We start from the raw sequence: 19,767 nt of genomic DNA, 5'->3' as shown, positions 1-19,767 counted from the left end.
ATTCTCAGGTCACAACCTCTCCCCAAAGTCCAAAGCCTGGTTCTTTTGTTTTCTTGAGGGAGGGAACAGAGCACAAATACCTAGGGTGTTCCCCCCCTCACTTTTATATTCCAGTCACCCTTTGAAAAGCATTTTCCTGGGGGTTACCCCTAGATAAAGTTCCTTCCCACTGTGAGGACAGAGAGACATGGAGTCTCGTGGTAAATGAGCTTCCCTGTTGTTTGTTAAAATGCAGATCAATCTGTTCCTGCCCCCTTTGATTGCCAAAAAATGATTACTTGACTGGTGATTGCCAGTCAACGTTGAAGCCACTTGGCTTGAGTCATTAGCTTGTTTTTTGTGCTCGAGAAACAGGTTTACCTCCTCCCCAGACTTGTCTGGTAAATACATTTCAGTCATAATTTTATCTTATGTTCATGTCACTGTCACTGTATGTCATGTCACTGCATACATTGCACCGTGATATTATTGACCAGTGAATTATTAGTTTTCAAATGATACCTCACAAGGCACATTTTGTATGAAGATTATTACAGTGCTGTACAGGGTGTGATTACATGGTGCACACATGATTACTGGTCACAGCTAGCCTCCAAGAAAGCTCTGATTCAACTAACTGAAAATGGACAAAGTTTACATAATCTTGTCATTGCAGAAAATGGTAAGTTTATCATTGGACTTAACAATACAGGATTAGGTCAACATATGTCGTGCAATGTACATTTAGAAGAGAATTTTATCTGTGAAATAAGATAGCAAAATAAGCATCTGGAATTTAGGCTTTTGCTAGATTTTAAAAGAGCAATTCCAAAAATTAAGCACCCAAAATAGCTTTCCTGTGGGTTCAGCTTAAAAGTTACAAGCAAACAAAAACATCTGGGGTGAGCACAGAGGAGTCCATTAGCCAAAAGAAATAAAGAGAAATAAACCTAATCACGTCTTTCTAAACATTCCTGATCCACTTACACATCTGGGAGTTCCAAGTAAGCAGTTCTAGGTATGATCTGATGATTTATCTGGCTTAAAGCTTCTCAAAGCATAACTGTTCCCCTCTTTCCCGGAGGAAAAACAACAGAGCAAAGGGGAAGTTTTTCACCATTTTAAAAAGTTCTAGCCTTCCCATTGGCTCTTTTGGTCAGATGCCCACTCCCTTTCCTTCACCTGGGGGACTTTTTTTTAACCCTGTACAGGTAAAGCAAGCAGAGAACAGCCACTAAGGGGGACTTTATAGCTAACTGGCTGGCTGGGTGTCCATAAAAGGGAGCTGCCCCACTCCCTTCATTTATCACAATTCCTAAAGAAGTTGGAGATAGTGGGGATGCATGTTCACTTTGTTTTTGCAACAGCATCAGTGATATTTCATCTCTAGGAAGTATTTAATCGTTTAGCACTACAAACACAGCGGGGGAGTTTGCATGTTAGGAATCCTGCAGAGAGTAGAAACTTTCATATAATTTCTTTGGTAATGGATGCAAAGGGTGCTTCCTCCTAAATGATTCTAAGCCAGCTTACCATGTTTAAGCCCTTTCATATCAAATGGCAAACAACAGGATAGATTTCAGTACACCAGCAAATTCCTGTATGTACTTGGAAAAAGCTTTACCAAAACAATTTTTGTAACTTAATCTGTATGATCTTTCCCAACAAGAACAAAAGCAAGGTTTGATCAGGCAAGACTTCCTTTCCACTAACGCATTTCAATTTAAAATTCTATTAATATACAGAACAGCGAGGGGAAATAAATGAATGCTCATCCTGTCATGTGACATTCTAAAAGAAAAGAGGTGCCAGGCTGAATTCCAGTTTGCTGGGAATGTTGCACTCCTGTTTTCTCCAATACCAGGGCTGTCAATTTCATTGAGGAGAAGGCCAAATTCTACCTTTGTTTATGGTCTGTGGGCTGGGATAAAAAGAGATCCGGGGAGAATATGGCCTATATATAGTAATTCAGGCTGAGATCCACAAAAGGACTTAGATGCCTAAGATCAAAATTTAGGCACCACTGATACTCAAGACCCTGCTCAGCTGCTGCCTAACTCTGGAGGTGCCTAAAATCCTGCGGCACCTACATTTTTGGCATAAAAGTCCCCTAAGTTTCTGCTACTGGGCATGCACACAAGGTACGCAGGTGCCTAGCTCATGCTGAAGCCCCAAACCACCTCAGCATCCTCAAAGCAGGTGAAAACAAGCATTGCCTGGCCTACGTTACCTGCAGAGTCGGATCTGGTAGGCATCCTCAAGCACGCCTGACTACGCAAAATGGTCAGGGGTGAGAAAGAGGGCCTCCCTGATAACCTTTAGTTCAGTGCACTCATGCAGGAGATGGGAGACCCCAGTTCAATTCCCCCCTCTGCTTGAGGTGGAGAAGGAATTTGAACATGATTTCCCACCTCTCAGGTGAGTACCCTAACCACTGGACTCTACAGTTATGCTAACTTTTTCTCTGACCCAATGGACAATTAATGTACTATGTGGAATGGCTTCGACAAGCGAGACTGAGAGAGCCCCACATCAGACTATCCCAGAGCTCAGGACATATGGGAGATCCCCCTGTAACCCTGCTTTTGTGTGGAGTTGGGTACGCTCTGCTGCCATTCTAATAAGAAACGGCTTAGGCACCTGACTCCAGAAGAGGGTTCCTGGCTGTAGATCCCAAGCAGATATAAGTGCCTCCTTTCAGCTCAGATTTAGGCACCTAACTCTTTGAGGAGGTTCGGCTTAGGAAACACTCCTCTCCTCAGTATCTGGTTTGGTGGGTCCCCACTGGCTTTTGCAGATCCCATTCTGAGGTGATATTTCTCCCCTGCATCGTAAAGGGAACCTAGGCACCTAACTTAGGGTCTGTGGAGGACATGACTATTTCTGTCCTTTGTTTCTCTTCCTTCCCTGTCTTTGTGTCTCATCTGTTCTTCCCTCTATTTCTTTCCGTGCTGCAACTCCCAAATCATAACCCCTGTTATCTTCACTCACTCCCACTGTTCCAATTAATTAAATGACCGGCAATTAAATAATTCATGTTGCCACTGATGTGTGAACTCATTGGGCTTTAGAGCGGACACTCCAGATTGGGGTGAGGAAAATGTAATACTTAAGTCACGGTGTGATGAGATTTACAGACCTCTCGCTGAGACTCAGGAAGTGATGGAGAAGTATTGGTCCAAGATGGCCCTGTTTCTCAGCAGCTGTAGAGCATGCTCCAAATGTTAAGACCTGCTTAAATGGGGACTCTGGCAATCAAGCTGGGGAAGAGTGAAGAAGGGGTTGTTTGCAAGAAGCAAGCCAGTTAGTAGCTTCTTGGACAGAAATCTTTACAGGGAAAGGCTCTGGACTGTGAGTAAGGCCTGACTGGGCAGCCAGGGGCCACCTGACCCCTCTTTCTCTTGTCTTCTTTCTGATAAGGGGGAATAAATGGACACTGAGAAGGGAGCTTGGAAGCTCCCATTGACTATCTGAATAGTTGAGACTGTCTGAGGCTGAGCAATCCTCTGCTGGGAGGGAAGCAGAGTGCTGTGACCACACCCCAAACAGAGGAGAGAAGAGAACAGGGGAGGCAAGAAGTGGCCTGGGGAGGCTGGCCCGCAGTATCAGCTAGAGGGGACTGACAGCCAGTGGAGAGGGAGGGCCTGGGTTCCCCTATCCTTCTCTCTGCCCTTTGTTTGACTGGGAGGACCCTGAGATTGCTGGGGGATGACAGATTTTCACTCAGCTGTGTGGCCCTCAGATTGCCCAACAAAGCCATCCTAGGACTTTGGGGACTGTTGAACTGCAGCCTGCCCACTAGGCATGCTGGTCCCTAAGTGATGTCCACAACACACAGTTTCAGGCTGTCTGCAGATTCAGGCAGATGTCACTGCACTAGTTGTGGTTTGTTCGCATTAGGAAGACTGTCACTGCAGCCACAAAAGCTGAAACTGTCAGCTTTCATTTAAAAAGAAAAAAGGAAATCAAAATATATGCCATGTGGGCCACACAGAAGCATCATGTAGGCAGAATCCAGTCCACGGGCCTATGTTTGACACCCCTGCTCTATACCCCGTGTGAGCTCCACAATTGTGAGTACATTATGTAACACATACATAAACAGATGATGAAATTATTAATTAATTCTTAAATACTGATATGAGACAAAGCCCAATAACCAAAATGTTGAAGATTTGAATTTTTAAAGAATATTTATCAAACCAAGGAAACCCATGAAATCACGTCAAAAGGACTTGAAGGAAATCATCATACTGACTCCAGTCCTTTAGACTTCATTGAGACTATCTCCTTTAACTGAATCACACTCCCACTTTCCCTATCTTATTGACATAAGAGATTTTATCAGCTCTGTATTTTTTTTATTTTTTTTTATCATAAGCTCTTGGACAGAAACTGTGCCTCCTTCTATGTTTGGAAAATGACTCCCACATTCTGGGTGCCATTGAAAGTAATGAGTAATTTGAAAAAGCCACAGCAGTCTATCAAACCAAGGGAGCCTTTGTCATGGATCGATTCATACATTGTAACTCTGTGTTCTAAAAATCTTTAGCTATTTTGCAATTAAATAATCAGCCATTTGGTTATTTAACAGTGCCCTAAACTGGGTGATTAGGCAGAAATTTAAAAACTGTCAAATGAAGGACTGGGTAGCTCTGGGGAGACTTGATGGCTGGTCGATGGCTTTTTCAACATGTGAATTAATAAATCCAGTACTCCATAAAAAGGATTTACATTACAAAAGCTATTTCCCTGATTTAAAAAGAAAGCTTCTGTTGCTTTAAGAAAGACAAACAGGGGGAACTCACTACACAAAGGAAATAGTGATACTGACTACATACAAAGTGCTATCAAATGAACAAAGTAAGCAAATGGGGGAAGGGATTATTCACTAATCTTACAGGTATTACAATCTTAATTGTTACTTTTAACAACAGTTGATAAAGTTTTTAGAAGTGTGATTCATAAACTGTTGTCTCTTTAAGACAAGGACAGTTGTCAGTCTCACAGACTAATGCCCTGATCTCTCATTCAAATCTTTGCAGGCAGATTTCATGAAGATAGATATCTAGGGGTATGCAAAGGTCAGCCTGCATAGATACAACAACAGAATTGGGGCCTCTGCTGTTTAGTGTAAACTTATTTTATAAATGAAAGCCTCAGAGCTTGTGTTGAATGGACAGTTACAGGCAAATGCACTTTGCCTGCTCATCTGAGGGCCACTACTTGTTCTGAACTACTGCCCTGCTATTGCTTTAATTTTGGCATTGACTGTTTAAATGAGAAGATTGAGAGGTTCTATTTAGGACACAACAACTTAAGGAAATCCAACAGGTGTTTATACAGAACTTTAAAATGTATATCAGCTGATATGTGCTTTTCTCACAAACCAGTAGGTGAGTGTAGTTTTTAAAATGGCCAGTCTAACAACTAATCCCAAAGATTAATGTCAGATTTAATTAAAGTTTTTTTGTAAATTTCCAGCCAAAATAAGTCACTGTTAGGTAACCTAAGGGAACTTTCACCTGTGTAAGTGATAAGTAAACATAAACAAAGGAAATTTTGCTACCATGCTAATAAGGATTTGCAGATTTGTATTTTGTTATCTGTCTCAAAAATTTTCTATTGCTCCCTCAGAACAAACTACTGTTTTATTGATGGGAGTGTTACCATTTACTTCAATAGGGAGCAGTTAGACCAATGCTGAACACTCTTAAAATCCCACCATCTATCCTCATAAATTTTAATCTGGTTAGAGGGATACAGTTAGGTCTTGTATACTATAATTGTATACTACAACTTTTAACCATACTGAATTGGGTTGCCTGGCACTGTTGTTGCTAGAGATCAGGCCTATGTTCTTCATCTTTAATAGAGCTGGTTGGAAAAAAATCAGATGAAATGTTTAGCAGAGACTGGTTTTTGACAAAAAGAAAAGGAGTACTTGTGGCACCTTAGAGACTAACCAATTTATTTGAGCATAAGCTTTCGTGAGCTACAGCTCACTTCATCGGATGCATACTGTGGAAAGTGTAGAAGATCTTTTTATATACACACACAAAGCATGAAAAAATACCTCCTCCCACCCCACTCTCCTGCTGGTAATAGCTTATCTAAAGTGATCACTCTCCTTACAATGTGTATGATAATCAAGTTGGCCATTTCCAGCACAAATCCAGGTTTTCTCACCCCCCCCCACCACACACACAAACCCACTCTCCTGCTGGTAATAGCTTATCTAAAGTGGCCACTCTCCTTACAATAAGAAAAGGAGTACTTGTGGCACCTTAGAGACTAACCAATTTATTTGAGCGTGAGCTTTCGTGAGCTACAGCTCACTTCATCGATGAAGTGAGCTGTAGCTCACGAAAGCTCATGCTTTCAAATAAATTGGTTAGTCTCTAAGGTGCCACAAGTACTCCTTTTCTTTTTGCAAAGACAGACTAACACGGCTGTTACTCTGAAACCTCTCCTTACAATGTGTATGATAATCAAGGTGGGCCATTTCCTATCCCGCCCCCAGGTTTAACAAGAACGTCTGGGGGGGGGGGGGGACGGGATAGGAAAACCCAAGGGGAAATAGGTTACCTTGCATAATGACTTAGCCACTCCCAGTCTTTATTCAAGCCTAAGTTAATTGTATCAAATTTGCAAATGAATTCCAATTCAACAGTTTCTCGCTGGAGTCTGGATTTGAAGTTTTTTTGTTGTAATATCACAACTTTCATGTCTGTAATCGCGTGACCAGAGAGATTGAAGTGTTCTCCGACTGGTTTATGAACGTTATAATTCTTGACATCTGATTACTCTGAAACCTGGTTTTTGACAAAGTTCCAATCAGGCAGGTTTCCTGCCACCTTGCCCACCTGGCCAGTGCTTAATTTGTAACGAAAGAGGTGCTGGGTCTCAACCAATTTTTTAAAATTTCATAACTGAAGTAGCAAGCCCAGAGGTGCTGGGGCTGAGCCTTGGCACAAATTAAGCACTGCGCCTGGCTACTTAGCAACCTGCCTATCTTGGAGCTGGCTGGAGAGACTTCAGGGTCTGCAGCAACCCACCAAGCGGACAGCCCCGGAGCTGAGACTCCATTCCCTTTCTGGAAGAATTTAGAAATTTTTGACTTTCATTCCAAATTCCAGTGAAACCAAAATTTGAAATATCAATATCCTCCGTAAAGTGGAATTACCTCTCTCCACCCAGCTCTAATCTTTAAATTGCAAGTTTAAATCCAGCCCAAGTCAGTAGTGAGCAAAAAGTGACTACTCTCAAATGGCTGGCTGCTGCAGTTCCCAGTGGACAGAGATCTACCTCACAGAAACACCACATGTGGCAGCCTTATTGACAGATCAAGCAGAGCAACCAAGGGGTGACTAGGTGGGAGTGGGGGGAGGTGTTAACTCTCACTCCTTGAAGATGGTAGGGTTGAGGCACACTGTGGAAGCTTGTACTGGGGCTGCCAGTGCTGTAACTGTTCTATTTCTAAAGAGAAATTTTCAGGGCTGTCAGTGCAGGACCATTCTCAAGCACTAAAGCCCCACAATGTCTCTCCTTTTCTATAAAGGCTGACTAAACCTAAAAGGCAGTGGGGCGGGGGGGGGGAGGGGAGAGTGGCTAAAATATCATTCCAGATGCCTAAAGGGACATAAGGTTTGGGTCACAGAAAGAGCCTCATTTAAAAGGTTTTTTTTGCAGGAATAAAGTTGAGAATTCTGCAATATGTTCCTTTCTCCCCTGCCAACCCTGATCAGCAAAGGCCCAGCAGGAAGGGGCTACTTCTATAAAAGCCCGACCTGGAAATGTTTCTGGAAACCCTAAAAATTGTAATGAAGACATGTAATGTTCTAAACAGCATTTTTTTTTTTTTTTTACAACCTTTTTGTTTGAATCCCCATCCCAAAGACACATTAGCTTGCACTCCACTGTGTTTTGATACCACCACTGCCATGATGGAGAATGAAGCCAGGCCCTAGGGGGTCAGGTATATGGTATGAATCTTTAGTCCATGCTGTTGTTCTGAGAAGGACTTTTAAAGATGAGTTTATGTACCGAAGGTTATAACAACAAATTGTCAATACTTCTCATAACTGCACCATTTGCTAATAATAATAATTAATAATCTACCACGTACATGACCCTATGGAGAAACTCCAATCACTAGCAGAACTCCCCAGTCACTGTGAAGTCAAAGCAGCACAGAAGTTATCCGGCATGAGCATCTGAATAGCCAAACAACAATTATTTCAATCATGTGTAGTAAATGTCCTTTTGTTTTAAGACATTCTGTATACAGGCATACAATTGGCCTACCTTTTCAAAAACCTCTTTTAGCTCATCTTTTCAAAATGGAAAAACTGCCATGTCTTGCATGATCTCAATGGAAATGTGTTAACATGTGACATCTGTCAAAGCACATGTACAGGCTTGTATGCTCACAGGCTGTGAGATGCTGAGTTTATATAGTAAGAATAAGGAATCCTCCCTGCCCTTGCCAGAATCATCACAAACTGCACTGAAACCCAGTTTGTCAAGTATGTAAGGCCTATGAGTTTCATGAAGTCCCATTTAACTCCAAGTTGTAAATTTGGTTACAAAATTAAAATAAAATGCCTCCCTATTCTCAGCCTCCTGCAACATCCTGAACAAACCCTATTTAGATTAGATCCTCAAGAACTGAATACCTCTAGGTAAATTTCAAATCCAGAGATGGATCCAAATTTCACAGTCACTATCTCAATATGCCAAACAAAAGACCCACATCCAAACATTTTCAGAGTCTGGGCATGTTATGGTCTCTTGTTCCATCTCTAATTCAGACCAAAACGTAGAGTCAACTAGGGTATGTCTACTAGCTGGATCTATTAGTAGACCTTACTAAATACATACTGTAGATTAATTTGCCTACAGTAATGCCTATTAGTGCTGAATTAGAGATTCTTTTTCTTATTGTCAGTACTTCTGCAATACCTAAGGAGTCTGGTTTAGACCCTGAGCTGGAGCTGCCTAATTTTCAGTGTCCCTAGCAGAGATACCTGGCAAGAGAGACACATTTGTTACTTTGTGTGTGTCTGGCATTTAAATTGAGCCAAGTTTCAATCTTAGAGGGGAAAACCCCACTTCCTGTGCCTCCTAACTTGGTGAAAAGCAAGAAAGAGGAACTAATATAAGATTAAAAAAAACCCAAAATGATATTTTTTGCAGGGTGACTTGAAACATGAACTGCTTACCCCAGCTGTTCAGACAGAACTGGAACCTGAAAGACAAAACACCTGCAAAGGAAGTAAATGCCCTTATCTTTGAGCTGCCCACAGAAACCATACTCCTTACTGTAAGCTCATCATTCCTCTCCTCCCAATAACTTTGATCATTCTTTTCTGCCACCTTTTTTCCTACTTGCTAGGATTGTTGCCCACTCTGCTCACCAAAGCCACTCTGAAGGAAGAAGCATTGATTAGAGGACCTGGCCCCCTATCTTGGCACACAGCTGTGAGACAGACCAAAATACAATTGTAATTACCATATTTATATATCTCTTTCATATTAAAGAGGCCCTAGCTCTACGCTGTGACCAAACTGAGCTCTGCTCAGCCCTTGTGGGAAAAGAAAGGAAATGAGCAAAGATGGCTGCATACTACCTAGATTCTGGAGGTAACTGGATGACTGGGCTAGTCCACAGAATAAATGAAGCAGCCCCAGGGTTTAGGCTGTTCAGCATCAAAGAATAAACAGTTGGAGTACAGTGTACTGCAGCCATGCTTTCCCTCTTCTGAACTGCCCCAAGAGATGGTCTGCCACTTCTATGCCATGGATACAAAGGGGCTATTTCCCAGTGGGTAGATATGCCAGTTTTCTTTGGCACCTGTATGCCCACATAGCTGATATACACAGAATGAGGAGAGGCTAGAATGAAAGCCACTGAGTCATTCTGTTTTGTAAAAAGGATCCTCCAAGTGGCTTTGTGTGTGGTTCCTTGTACACTGGGATCTCAAGGTGACAAAGTGCTTAGGAAAAAATCTTAGTTTTAAACTAACTACCAGCCCTGCAGCTTCAGTCTGGGATCTGAAATTCAAGCTGTGTTCTTTCTAGCTTGTGCATTACCACCAATAACCTGAACCAACTGAGATTCTGTATTTTACTCAGTTGTACCTGAACTGTCTTGAAGATTCTGCAGTTAGAACTTAACTAATGCTGCTGAGGTGTGAACAGAAGCAGTTCAGTTAATTGTGTCATAGTTGACTCCTAGGTGGTAAACACAGTGAAGGTAAACTTATTTTTGTCACACACATATGCAGTAGATCTTTAGAGTAAAAGAAAGGGATCCCAGCACAGAGCACTGAAATGCAGTCACCTCTCCAGGGAGAGGTGGCAGTTGTTTCATGGCAATGCGATAGCTAAGTTTAGGAAAAAGTATACAACTTGTTTGTAGGGATCTCGCTGCAGAGGGAAAGATGGAGTGAACAGGTATGGGGCAGTAATACGCTAGTGCTGTGATGTTTGCTGCCAGCCAGGATATCCTCTTCCTCTCCCCATCCTCCAGTAACGGCACTGGTTTCTCTGGTCAGGGCAGCTCAGCATTTACGTGACAGCCACCCTACGGGCTCTAGTGCTCTCTCCACCGCTGCTCAGGTGACCACATGGTACCACCAGACAAAGGCCACTATATGAAATGCAGAATGATACTATTTTTTGACAGCTGTCTCCCTCCCTTCCCATGCCCATGTTCAACTTATGGTAGAAACCCCCACCTCTGGGTGCCAGTTTTGACTGGAAACCAGGCTGCTAGGATCAAAGGCTGCTGAGTGCCCCTGGGCGGATATGGGTCCTGGCTTTTTAGGAACCACCTGAGGGGCATCCCTTCGGATACAGAACAGGGCTGGTCCCTCTCCAGAGTTGTCTCCTGTGCCCCTTAGGTTCCCTCCAATGCCTAGGGGGCTCTCTCCCGCCTGCAGCCCCACGGTTCCGGCTCTGCCCGGCCCACCTTGACTCGCTTGCCCTGGATCTCCAGGCTCTTCATGGTGAAGTCCACGCCGATGGTGCTGCCCTGGCGCTCGGCGAAGGCCCCGGTTTTGAAACGCTGCACCAGGCAGGTTTTGCCCACGCTGGCGTCCCCGATCAGCACCAGCTTGAAGAGGAAGTCGTAGCGCTCCTCCGGGTCCGGGCCGGGGCCTGCCGCCCCCAGCGCCGGGGGGCCGGGCATGGCCTGGCCGAGCTCGGCTCCTTCACCCTCCGCAGCGGGGTGCCGGGCTCTGCGCAGCGCCCGTCACTCCGGGCCTCAGCGCCCGGCCGTCAGCGCCCTCCCCCCGCCGGGCGGGGCCTCGCCTCGGACCAGCCTCTGCGCCCGCCCTCCCTAGCATGGCCCAGTCAGAGGGAGCGGCTGAGCATGCTCGCCAGCGGGCGCCCGCCTCCCGCTCCTGCCGCCCACCAGCGGGGCAGGGGGAGCCGAGCCCGGGCTGCCGCTGGCGGGCCCCGCGGAGAGGGGGCGGCAGCCTCGCCCGATGCGTGGCGGAAGGGGAGCCGCCGCCTGTTAGGGCCCTGACCCAGCCACCGGCTCCTCCGGAGTTACCGGCTTCTAGGCGTAGTTTGGGATTTTAAAAGAAAAGCCCACGTGCCCCATGGCGTGCAGAACAGAGGCATGAGACTGGGGCAGCTGCCCACACCAGTCATCAGGGGGTAGCCGTGTTAGTCTGTATCCACAAAAACAACAAGGAGTCCAGTGGCACCTTAAAGACTAACGGATTTATTTGAGCATAAGCTTTTGTGGGTAAAACCTCCATTTCTTCAGATTCTGATTGGTATTATAGTAGCACCAACATGGACCAGGACTCCATGGTGCCCGGCCTTGTACAAACCCTGAAGGAAGAGAGCCGCCCCCTGGGAGCTTACAAGCTAAGTCATTAAAGTCACTCAATGGCCATCTGGTTGCTGGCTTTTGAAAGTATGGGCCAGATTCTCTGCTGGTAACCTAAAGATGATGCTGTGTCTGTTTACACCAGTGGACAACGGGGCCTAGTTTTGTTGAGTAATTCAGAATCTCAAGTGGGATAGCAAAGGATAGAGCAGGAGGGAAAACACTATTTAATCTAGGATGCACATTACTTTTTGCCTGAATATCATTCCCGAACAATCTTGATAAATTACACCACATAGAGTATCTTTTTTTTACAGTATTCACAAGTGGGTCATAATTGGAATCATAGACATGTTCTAAAAATATAGCTTCATCCCAAAAAATTAAATTTGTATAACTTTAAAGGTAAACAGTAGTTCCTTCAGAAGGAAATAGTAATTCTTGACTGGTGAGATGACGCACCTGGCAAAAAGTGAACCCCCTTAGGACAAGTGCAGAGAAGAAGTGGGGAAAGCTGTTTGTATGTGACAGATGACAGAGAAGTGTACTCCTTTTCTTTTTGTGAATACAGACTAACACAGCTGCTACTCTGAAATGTGTCAGAAACTGTGTCCCCAGATTAGCATGAGCTCAGGTCCAGAGGATGCAATTTCTGAGGGAAGCCAGTGAAGCATGTCAGAAACTGTATCCCTGGAATATAGTTGAGGATAAGATGCGGATTCATAAGAAACTATATCACTTCAACCAGGAGCTGAGAAAATAGGAAATCCAGGTGCAATTTATGACAGTGTTCCCTCTTTCAGAAATTGTAACCCCTGAATCAGGGCTGAGTAGGATGAATTTTTTGATGAGGGTGCAAAAACAGATGCATAACCATATGCAAAATCGGACTGAGGTGCTTGTTCTGACATTGCACCTGGCCTCTATCCTTGCCAACCCTGTCTTCCTGCAATTCTTGAGCACCCAACTCAGCAGCCCCCCCTTGGTCTTTACATTACTCTTGACCATTCTTCAGCTCTGTCTCCCCCACTGAGCCTCCAACCCAACACCCAAGGCTGGCTCCAGGCACCAGCAAAGGAAGCCAGTGCCTGGGGAGGCCAATAGAAAGGGGCAGCACGTCTGGGTCTTCGGCAGCAATTTGGTGGCAAGCCCTTCATTCCCTCCCTTCCTCTTCGGCGGCAGCTCAATCGGGTGTTTCTTTCTTTCTTTCTTTCTTTCTTTCTTTCTTTCTTTTTTCCTTCGCCACTTGGGGCAGCAAAAAAGCTGGAGCCGGCCCTGCCAACACCCCTTTACCTTAGGATTTTTGAAGGAAGAGTTTGGCAATAGCAATCTGCCCTTTCATTCCCACTCATCATTTGGTGGGGGCCTGACCCACATCTTTACCCTTCAGTCCCTCGAATGTTATGAAGAATGAAAATTTTCTGAGAAGGGAAAATGCCCTTCTCATCTAGCATTGCAGGTACAGGGAACAACTCCCTCCCCACTCCAAGCATAGGCTCATCCTTTGTGGGAAAATTCCTATTCTATGTGGATAGACAGTCTCCTGCATTGTGGAAAAAAATCCCTCATTAATGGAGGGGCTTCTAGGGGCTTAGTGCTCAGCTATCCCTCCCAGTCTACAACTCAGACCAAACATCGCTGCCACTCCCCAACCCAGCATCCCTCCCTTTATCTCTCCCAGCCAATCCTCTCTTCCTGCTGCCAAATCCCACACATCAGCTACTCTTCCTGCCTAACAATCTTGAGCCATCTAACAAGATTTATGACCTAGGTGCTGGGCTCCTCAAGCACAAAGCTTTTTTTTGCTTTTTTTTTTTGCTTTTTTTTCTCCTTTTCAAGCTTTGGGGATAGCTTTCCAGGTGGGCTGGTTTTATTCCTGCCTGCTTGGGGAATGGGTTACTCAGATTGTAGGATAGAAACTGTGGAACCTGACTCACACTAAAATATCCTGTTTGCATCAAGGTGCTTCCAGTGAACATAAAGAAAAAGGGTGGGTGACAGTGTTAGATGACGCACTTGTTTGGGGGAATTTCCCGTAGCCATCATACATGATGTACCACTGTAGTTAGTCAACTTTTTTCTCACTATATTTATAGGCTGAGGTCAAAAAGAAAAATAAACAGCCCATTTTTCATCCCATCCATTATGAGCAGTTCTTTATGTAGATAAAAAGCAAATTAAAGGATTTAAAGGGGGTTCATTATTAATCCTGTTTAATGAGACCTACATAAACAATGGCCAAGTCCAGCAATGAGCTAGCTGTGTGTGAAAGAATCTGCCCTGTAGGATCCAGGCTACTCTGGTATTTAAATATCCAAATACTGTACTGATAGTAGCATATATGATTAGGCAGGTGCAGTTACAATATTATCTGTCAGCTTCACTTACAATATGTTGGATTATCATGCTGGCCGTTGTTTTCATGGCTGCAAGTGGGGGTATGGCTTGTTTCCAGGCTGACATAATATTCAGTGCTATATTTTTGCACCCTGTGCAATGTGTTGTGCTGTCCAGACACATCTTTAAAAATAGTAACACAGTGTTGGGGCTAATTAAAAGGTAGCAGTCTTCAAGGCAGTTATTTGAGATAAATACGTCTCTTTAGCAATCTGAAAAATGTTTGCTTGTGTTTTTCTCTGCAAGTTAGATAGAGTTTCTATAAAATACAAAATATTGTTTTAATAGACATGCTTTTTTGTTTGGGAAATGTATGGCAGAAGTAATTGAGATGTGTTAATATCACTGGACATTGTTAATGAAGAACTTTGACAATACCTGTCCTGAGAGTGTCTTTTTTATTTGTATCTAGTGTGTGTGCCAAATTGCAGCCTCTGTTACATCCATTAAACTCCACTGAGAAGGCCCCATAGTTGTAAATACAATTAGTAGAATTAAGAAGGTTGTAAGGTGAATGTGTTTAATGGCGTTATCCAAGAGGGCACAGGGTCAGGTTTGTCATCACCTAGTTGTGCCGGAGGAGGGCAGCTTTAATTATGACTGAGACAGAGAAGACTGACCAGGCAAGGCTGCCTTGGACTGGTACTGAATCAACACGTTTCCTGGATTTCCTGGTTTATCCTTCTTAATGTGTCTCTACTTTTTTTGGTGCGGGTTCCACGAGCCAACTCCAGACTCCCAGCAGAGTGGAAGTTGTAGGCACCTTGTACTGTTATGACATCCCATCCCCCTCAAGGAAGACTTTCTGCTAGTGGGACCTGTAAATGTGGGTTAAAAAGTCAGTGTAACCATAAAATATTGGTCAGCCAGGGAAAAACATTTGTTAATAAGGAAATAAAATATTGCTATAATGTACAGTGTCCAGTTAACTCATTTCCATTTTATATTGTGCTGTTGAAATGATCAATGTCTGAGTGTAAACTACATTAGAGAAATAGATTTCTTAGGAAAGAATGTCACATGGTCTGCCAATCTTTAAAAAAATGTTGTAGTTGGATTGCAAAATTAGATGTATTACTTCTCTGCAAGTGGTTACAGAATTATACATTACATCTGCTCCAGGTGCAGCTTGCCTGGTGGAATTTACGGTTGCCAACTTTCTAATTGCACAAAACCCAACACTCTTGCCCTGCCCCTTCTTTGAGGCCCTGCCCTCACTCACTCCACCCCCCACCCCTCTGTCGCTCACTTTTCCCCACCCTCACTCACTTTCACCGGGCTGGGGCAAGGGTTTGGGGTGCGGGAGAGTGTGAGGGCTCTGGCAGGGGGTTTGGGCTCTGGGGTGGGGCTGGGGATGAGGGGTTAGGGATGCAGAGGGGTTGGGGCGCAGGAGAGGGTGTGGGATCTGGCTGAGGGTGTGGGCTCTGGGGTGGGCCAGGGATGAGGGGTTTGGGTGCAGGAGGGGGCTCCAGGCTGGGGCTGAGGGGTTCGGAGTACAGGAGGGGGTTTGGACTCTGGCAGGGAGTTTGGGTGTGGGAGGGGGCTCAGGGCTGCAGCAGGGGGTTGGGGTGCGGGAGGGTGTTCGGAGTGCAGGCTCCCGTTGGATGGCGCTTATCTCAGGTGGCTCCTGGAAGTGACCGCCATGTCCGGCTCCTAGGCGGAGGGGCCAGCGGGCTCTGAGGACTGCCCGCACGTGCAGGCACTGGCCCCACAGCTCCCACTGGTGGTGGTTCCTGGCCAATGGGAGCTACAGAGCCGGAGATCTGGGCGGAGGCAGTGAGTGGAGCTTTCCTGGCCACCCCTATGCCCAGGAGCCACAGGGATATGCCATCCGCTTCCAGGACGCACGTGGAGTCAGGGTACTCAGGGAGCTTGCCTTAACCCCACTGTGCTGCTGACTGGACTTTTAACAGCCTGGTCAGCAGTGTCCCTTTTTGACTGGGCGTTTCGGTTGAAAACCAAATGCCTGGTAACCCTAGTGGAACTTGGCCCGTGAAGCTCCCCTTGTTTTGAAGGTGCCTTCAGATTTAAAGTTGCAAGGTGGAGTAATTAAGTTCACACCTGTGATAGGGTGTCCACCCCCCCAAACAGGACTTGGAAGGGGTTAAGGGGACCAGGTAGGCCTATTAACTCCACATGCTACACCTGGAGGAAGTGGGTGTGTGTGGGGGGAATTGATTACGAGCAGGTTCAGCTGTGCAGGAATAGGCAGACCCTATAAAGCCAGGAAACTGGCAACCCTCAGGGGCTGTTAGAAAAGAACAGTCATTTGTGGGAGAAGGGCTTAGAGCTGGTATTCCCAGGAAAAGGTGTGACTTAAGTGTGGTGGAAAGTAGTCTAAGGAAGAAGTAGTGAGGGCTTAGAGAGTAAAGCTCAGAACTGCTGGGTTGAGGGTCTCTGGACCGGAACCTGGAGCAGAGGGTGGGCCTGGATTCCCTGCTAGCCACTGAAAGAGTGGCATCTGAGGCAGTGAGTAGGAAGACTGCCTAGGACTGCTGAAGGAAAGACTGATATACCTCAGAAGGGGGGACTACTGAGTGACCTGGCTGGAGGGCTGAGTCATGAAGAGGATGCTGGGGTTTCTGGAGTCAGAGGGGCTACAGACCAGAAAAACTGACAGCATGCAACAGTGGGAAGGAGTGTTGACCTGCTTAGCTAATCATCAGAGTGGCTAGGAGGAGGTGCCCAATTAATGGTGTGTGGTGCACCCTGTCACAACATCTAATAAGATGTGGGGAATCATACACAAAATACTTCCCTCCTGTGGAAAAACATGTTGGTTTCTCAAAAGGTATTGTAGCCACATCCTTTGTTGTGCCTTTAGAAGGAGTGGCAATAGGACTTTTATTTATAGAAAAAAGCTAAGTGAATTCCATAACAATATGTAACTTCTGTAATAAGTTTATATAATCCAGTGCTATAAATATAGTAACCAGTGCTAATAGTTAATAACTTTCAATGTTATACATGTATATCAGTAGCAAAGTGGTTAGTGAAAACCATGATTCAGATATATTTTTGGGCACTATGTTGGTATTCATTTTGTTCCAAGATAAATTTTGAAAAGTTCAGCCTCTTCTTACTCACCTGCTGTAACATGGAGGCACGTTTCCTTCTTGACTTGTTGAAACTCCTTAGGAAGTTAGACTCTGCTTAGGTTAAACTTTAGTTAACCCTGAACAGAGTTTTTGAATGCCGAGTGTAACTGTGTGTCTGTGCTTTATGAGTATAATTTTATTAATATTGTAAGTGCTAGCATTATTATTAATATTTAAGAATCCATCACTTCAGCCATTATTATAAACAGCAGGTAAACTAAAGTGGCACAGGCACATGTTTTTATTCCCAGATGCCAGACCATATGTATTGGTTTATCTGGAAGGGGCATTTAGGCTCTGCTGGCTTTTTGCTTTTTTTTTTTTTTATTATTATTTTCCATAGGGAGGTTTAAAACATCTATGCTTAGGCTTTTGAATGAGTAATAACTTAGTCCTCAACATTATGCTCTGTTTTCTTTTAGAGAAATGTACTTGTAGTGGATATTAACCAGAAGAATTTTGTAATAATAAACTGTTTGCTTACTGAACTAAAAACTATGCCTATGTTAACTTGAATGACTAGAATGTCACTTTAACATTAGTGATTATAGATCTCTGCCAAATGAAATCTTGGAAGCACCTGAACAGAGAACTTTAAATGGTTGAGATCTAAAATATTCCTTTTATTCCACGGTTACAAGCAGCAATGGAGTTGCAAAATTATGAGGGGGGTAGCAGCAGACAAGAATGGAGGAAAAGAACACAGATTTGTAGATTTCAAACCTCTCCAGATTAAGCAGAGGTTTGGTGAGAAGCCTCTTATATCCCTTCTCTGGTAGATTTGCTGAGGAATAGCCTATTGCTGCTAATATGCTTGTTAGTCTTCTCCATGGATGCTTCTTAGCAGTAAGATAAGAAATTCTGATATGCAGTTCTTTTCAATAGTACCCTTCCCCGAAATTTACAACTCAATTACATGTGAAGCTGGGTGTCCCCCATGAAGAGTGTTGAATTCATTACCTGCTGAGTTATACGGCAAGGTGGCTACATGAATTTTAATTGCATTTGTGGTTCTCTGTTACCAGTTTTTAATATTCTAAAGCAAAAGCCACTAGGCCTATTGTTGGATGTCCTAATTGTAGGTACTGGAGTGACTGCCACAGGAAAGGCCACTTGTATAATTCCTTTGTACAGTGTTTATATGAACAAAATGCAAATACTCCTCCACTTAGTTTTTAAAGACTTCAATCAGCTACTCTCAGACCACATTTTTCCTTGGAAACTGTCTTCTGTATAGAATGCAAGCCAATCATTTGCATGGTTTTTTTATCTTGAAGGCTGTAAAAGTAGACTAGGCACTTCAGAGAGGCCTCTTCAAAGAGGGCCAATTCCCAACAACTTTCTCTAATGAAAATAGAATTGTTAAAGTGCAAGATCAGTGAGAATCTCTCTAAAATTCTAATTAGTGAAGAGATGCAGGTGAAACTAGAAGCTTGTATTCTTAAAGTTGGGTTGGTTGGCAAATCATCCTAGGTCAGTTACAATTTGTTTGCTTGGTGTGGTTCCTGGAGCTGTTTGCTCACCTGCATAATCTCTTTACTAGTGGCTGAAGATGCATCTTTGCTGTAGCTCTCGAAAGCTTATGCTCAAATAAATTTGTTAGCCTCTAAGGTGCCACAAGTACTCCTTATCTTTAGGAATATTGCCTATAGGAATAAGGTAGTATCCCTTTAGATAGTTTGAGAGTAACAGCCGTGTTAGTCTGTATTCGCAAAAAGAAAAGGAGTACTTGTGGCACCTTAGAGACTAACCAATTTATTCGAGCATGAGCTTTCGTGAGCTACAGCTCACTTCATCTGATGAAGTGAGCTGTAGCTCACGAAAGCTCATGCTCGAATAAATTGGTTAGTCTCTAAGGTGCCACAAGTACTCCTTTTCTTTTTTAGATAGTTTGAGCCCTCTAGTGGCCCTGTCTGCTATGTTCCCTAAGCTGCCAGAACATTGTCAGAGCAGCAGTGTATATCTGTAGCTAGGGCTTGCATGTTGTAGATCACTATCAAACATGATTATTGGACCCCCACTGTGCCCATGTGTTTCCTTCATATTACATATGTTTTGTAAAGATCCAAGGACACAACAAGAAACAACCCCAAAGCCTGCCTAATCCATTGCTCCACAGCTGTCAGTTTGACCCTTTATCCTTCTGAGGGATATAAACTCTGTGTGACACTAAATTAATCAGAGAATTTGAAACCTGAGCTCTGGCAAGCTCTTTGTGTATGTTTTAAGATCACTTGGTACTTTTCTTAAGAATAAAATTTAGTTTGATGGCCTGATGAAAACATTATACTTTGCAACAATAATCAGGAGGAAAGACTGTTCTGACTGGCTGCTGACCCTTCATTTAGGTGATGTTTGTAGAGTTTGAAGTTCTTTGAAAACCTTCAGGATGAAAGGCTTTCTATAAATAGAAACTAATTATTTAAAGTGATCCAGAGGTTCTGGTAT

At 44.0% G+C, this 19,767-nt stretch overlaps 1 protein-coding gene across 1 annotated transcript in view; it reads right to left on the bottom strand.

Moving 5' to 3' along the window:
- The window catches only part of RAB43 (RAB43, member RAS oncogene family), a 28,712-nt gene extending 17,461 nt beyond the window's left edge, over positions 1 to 11,251 (bottom strand). Inside the window, exon 1 of the mRNA XM_077823437.1 lies at positions 10,955 to 11,251. Within this exon, the coding sequence (XP_077679563.1) occupies positions 10,955 to 11,173 (219 nt within the window). The 5' untranslated portion in view covers positions 11,174 to 11,251. The remainder of the gene's footprint in view (positions 1 to 10,954) is intronic.
- Between the last annotated feature and the right edge of the window lie 8,516 nt (positions 11,252 to 19,767).

The sequence above is a fragment of the Eretmochelys imbricata genome, chromosome 7 (genome assembly GCF_965152235.1).
Source record: "Eretmochelys imbricata isolate rEreImb1 chromosome 7, rEreImb1.hap1, whole genome shotgun sequence".
NCBI lineage: Eukaryota > Metazoa > Chordata > Testudines > Cheloniidae > Eretmochelys > Eretmochelys imbricata.
The sequence above is the reverse complement of the archived record's forward strand: the minus strand, read 5'-3'. Positions and strand labels throughout refer to the sequence as shown.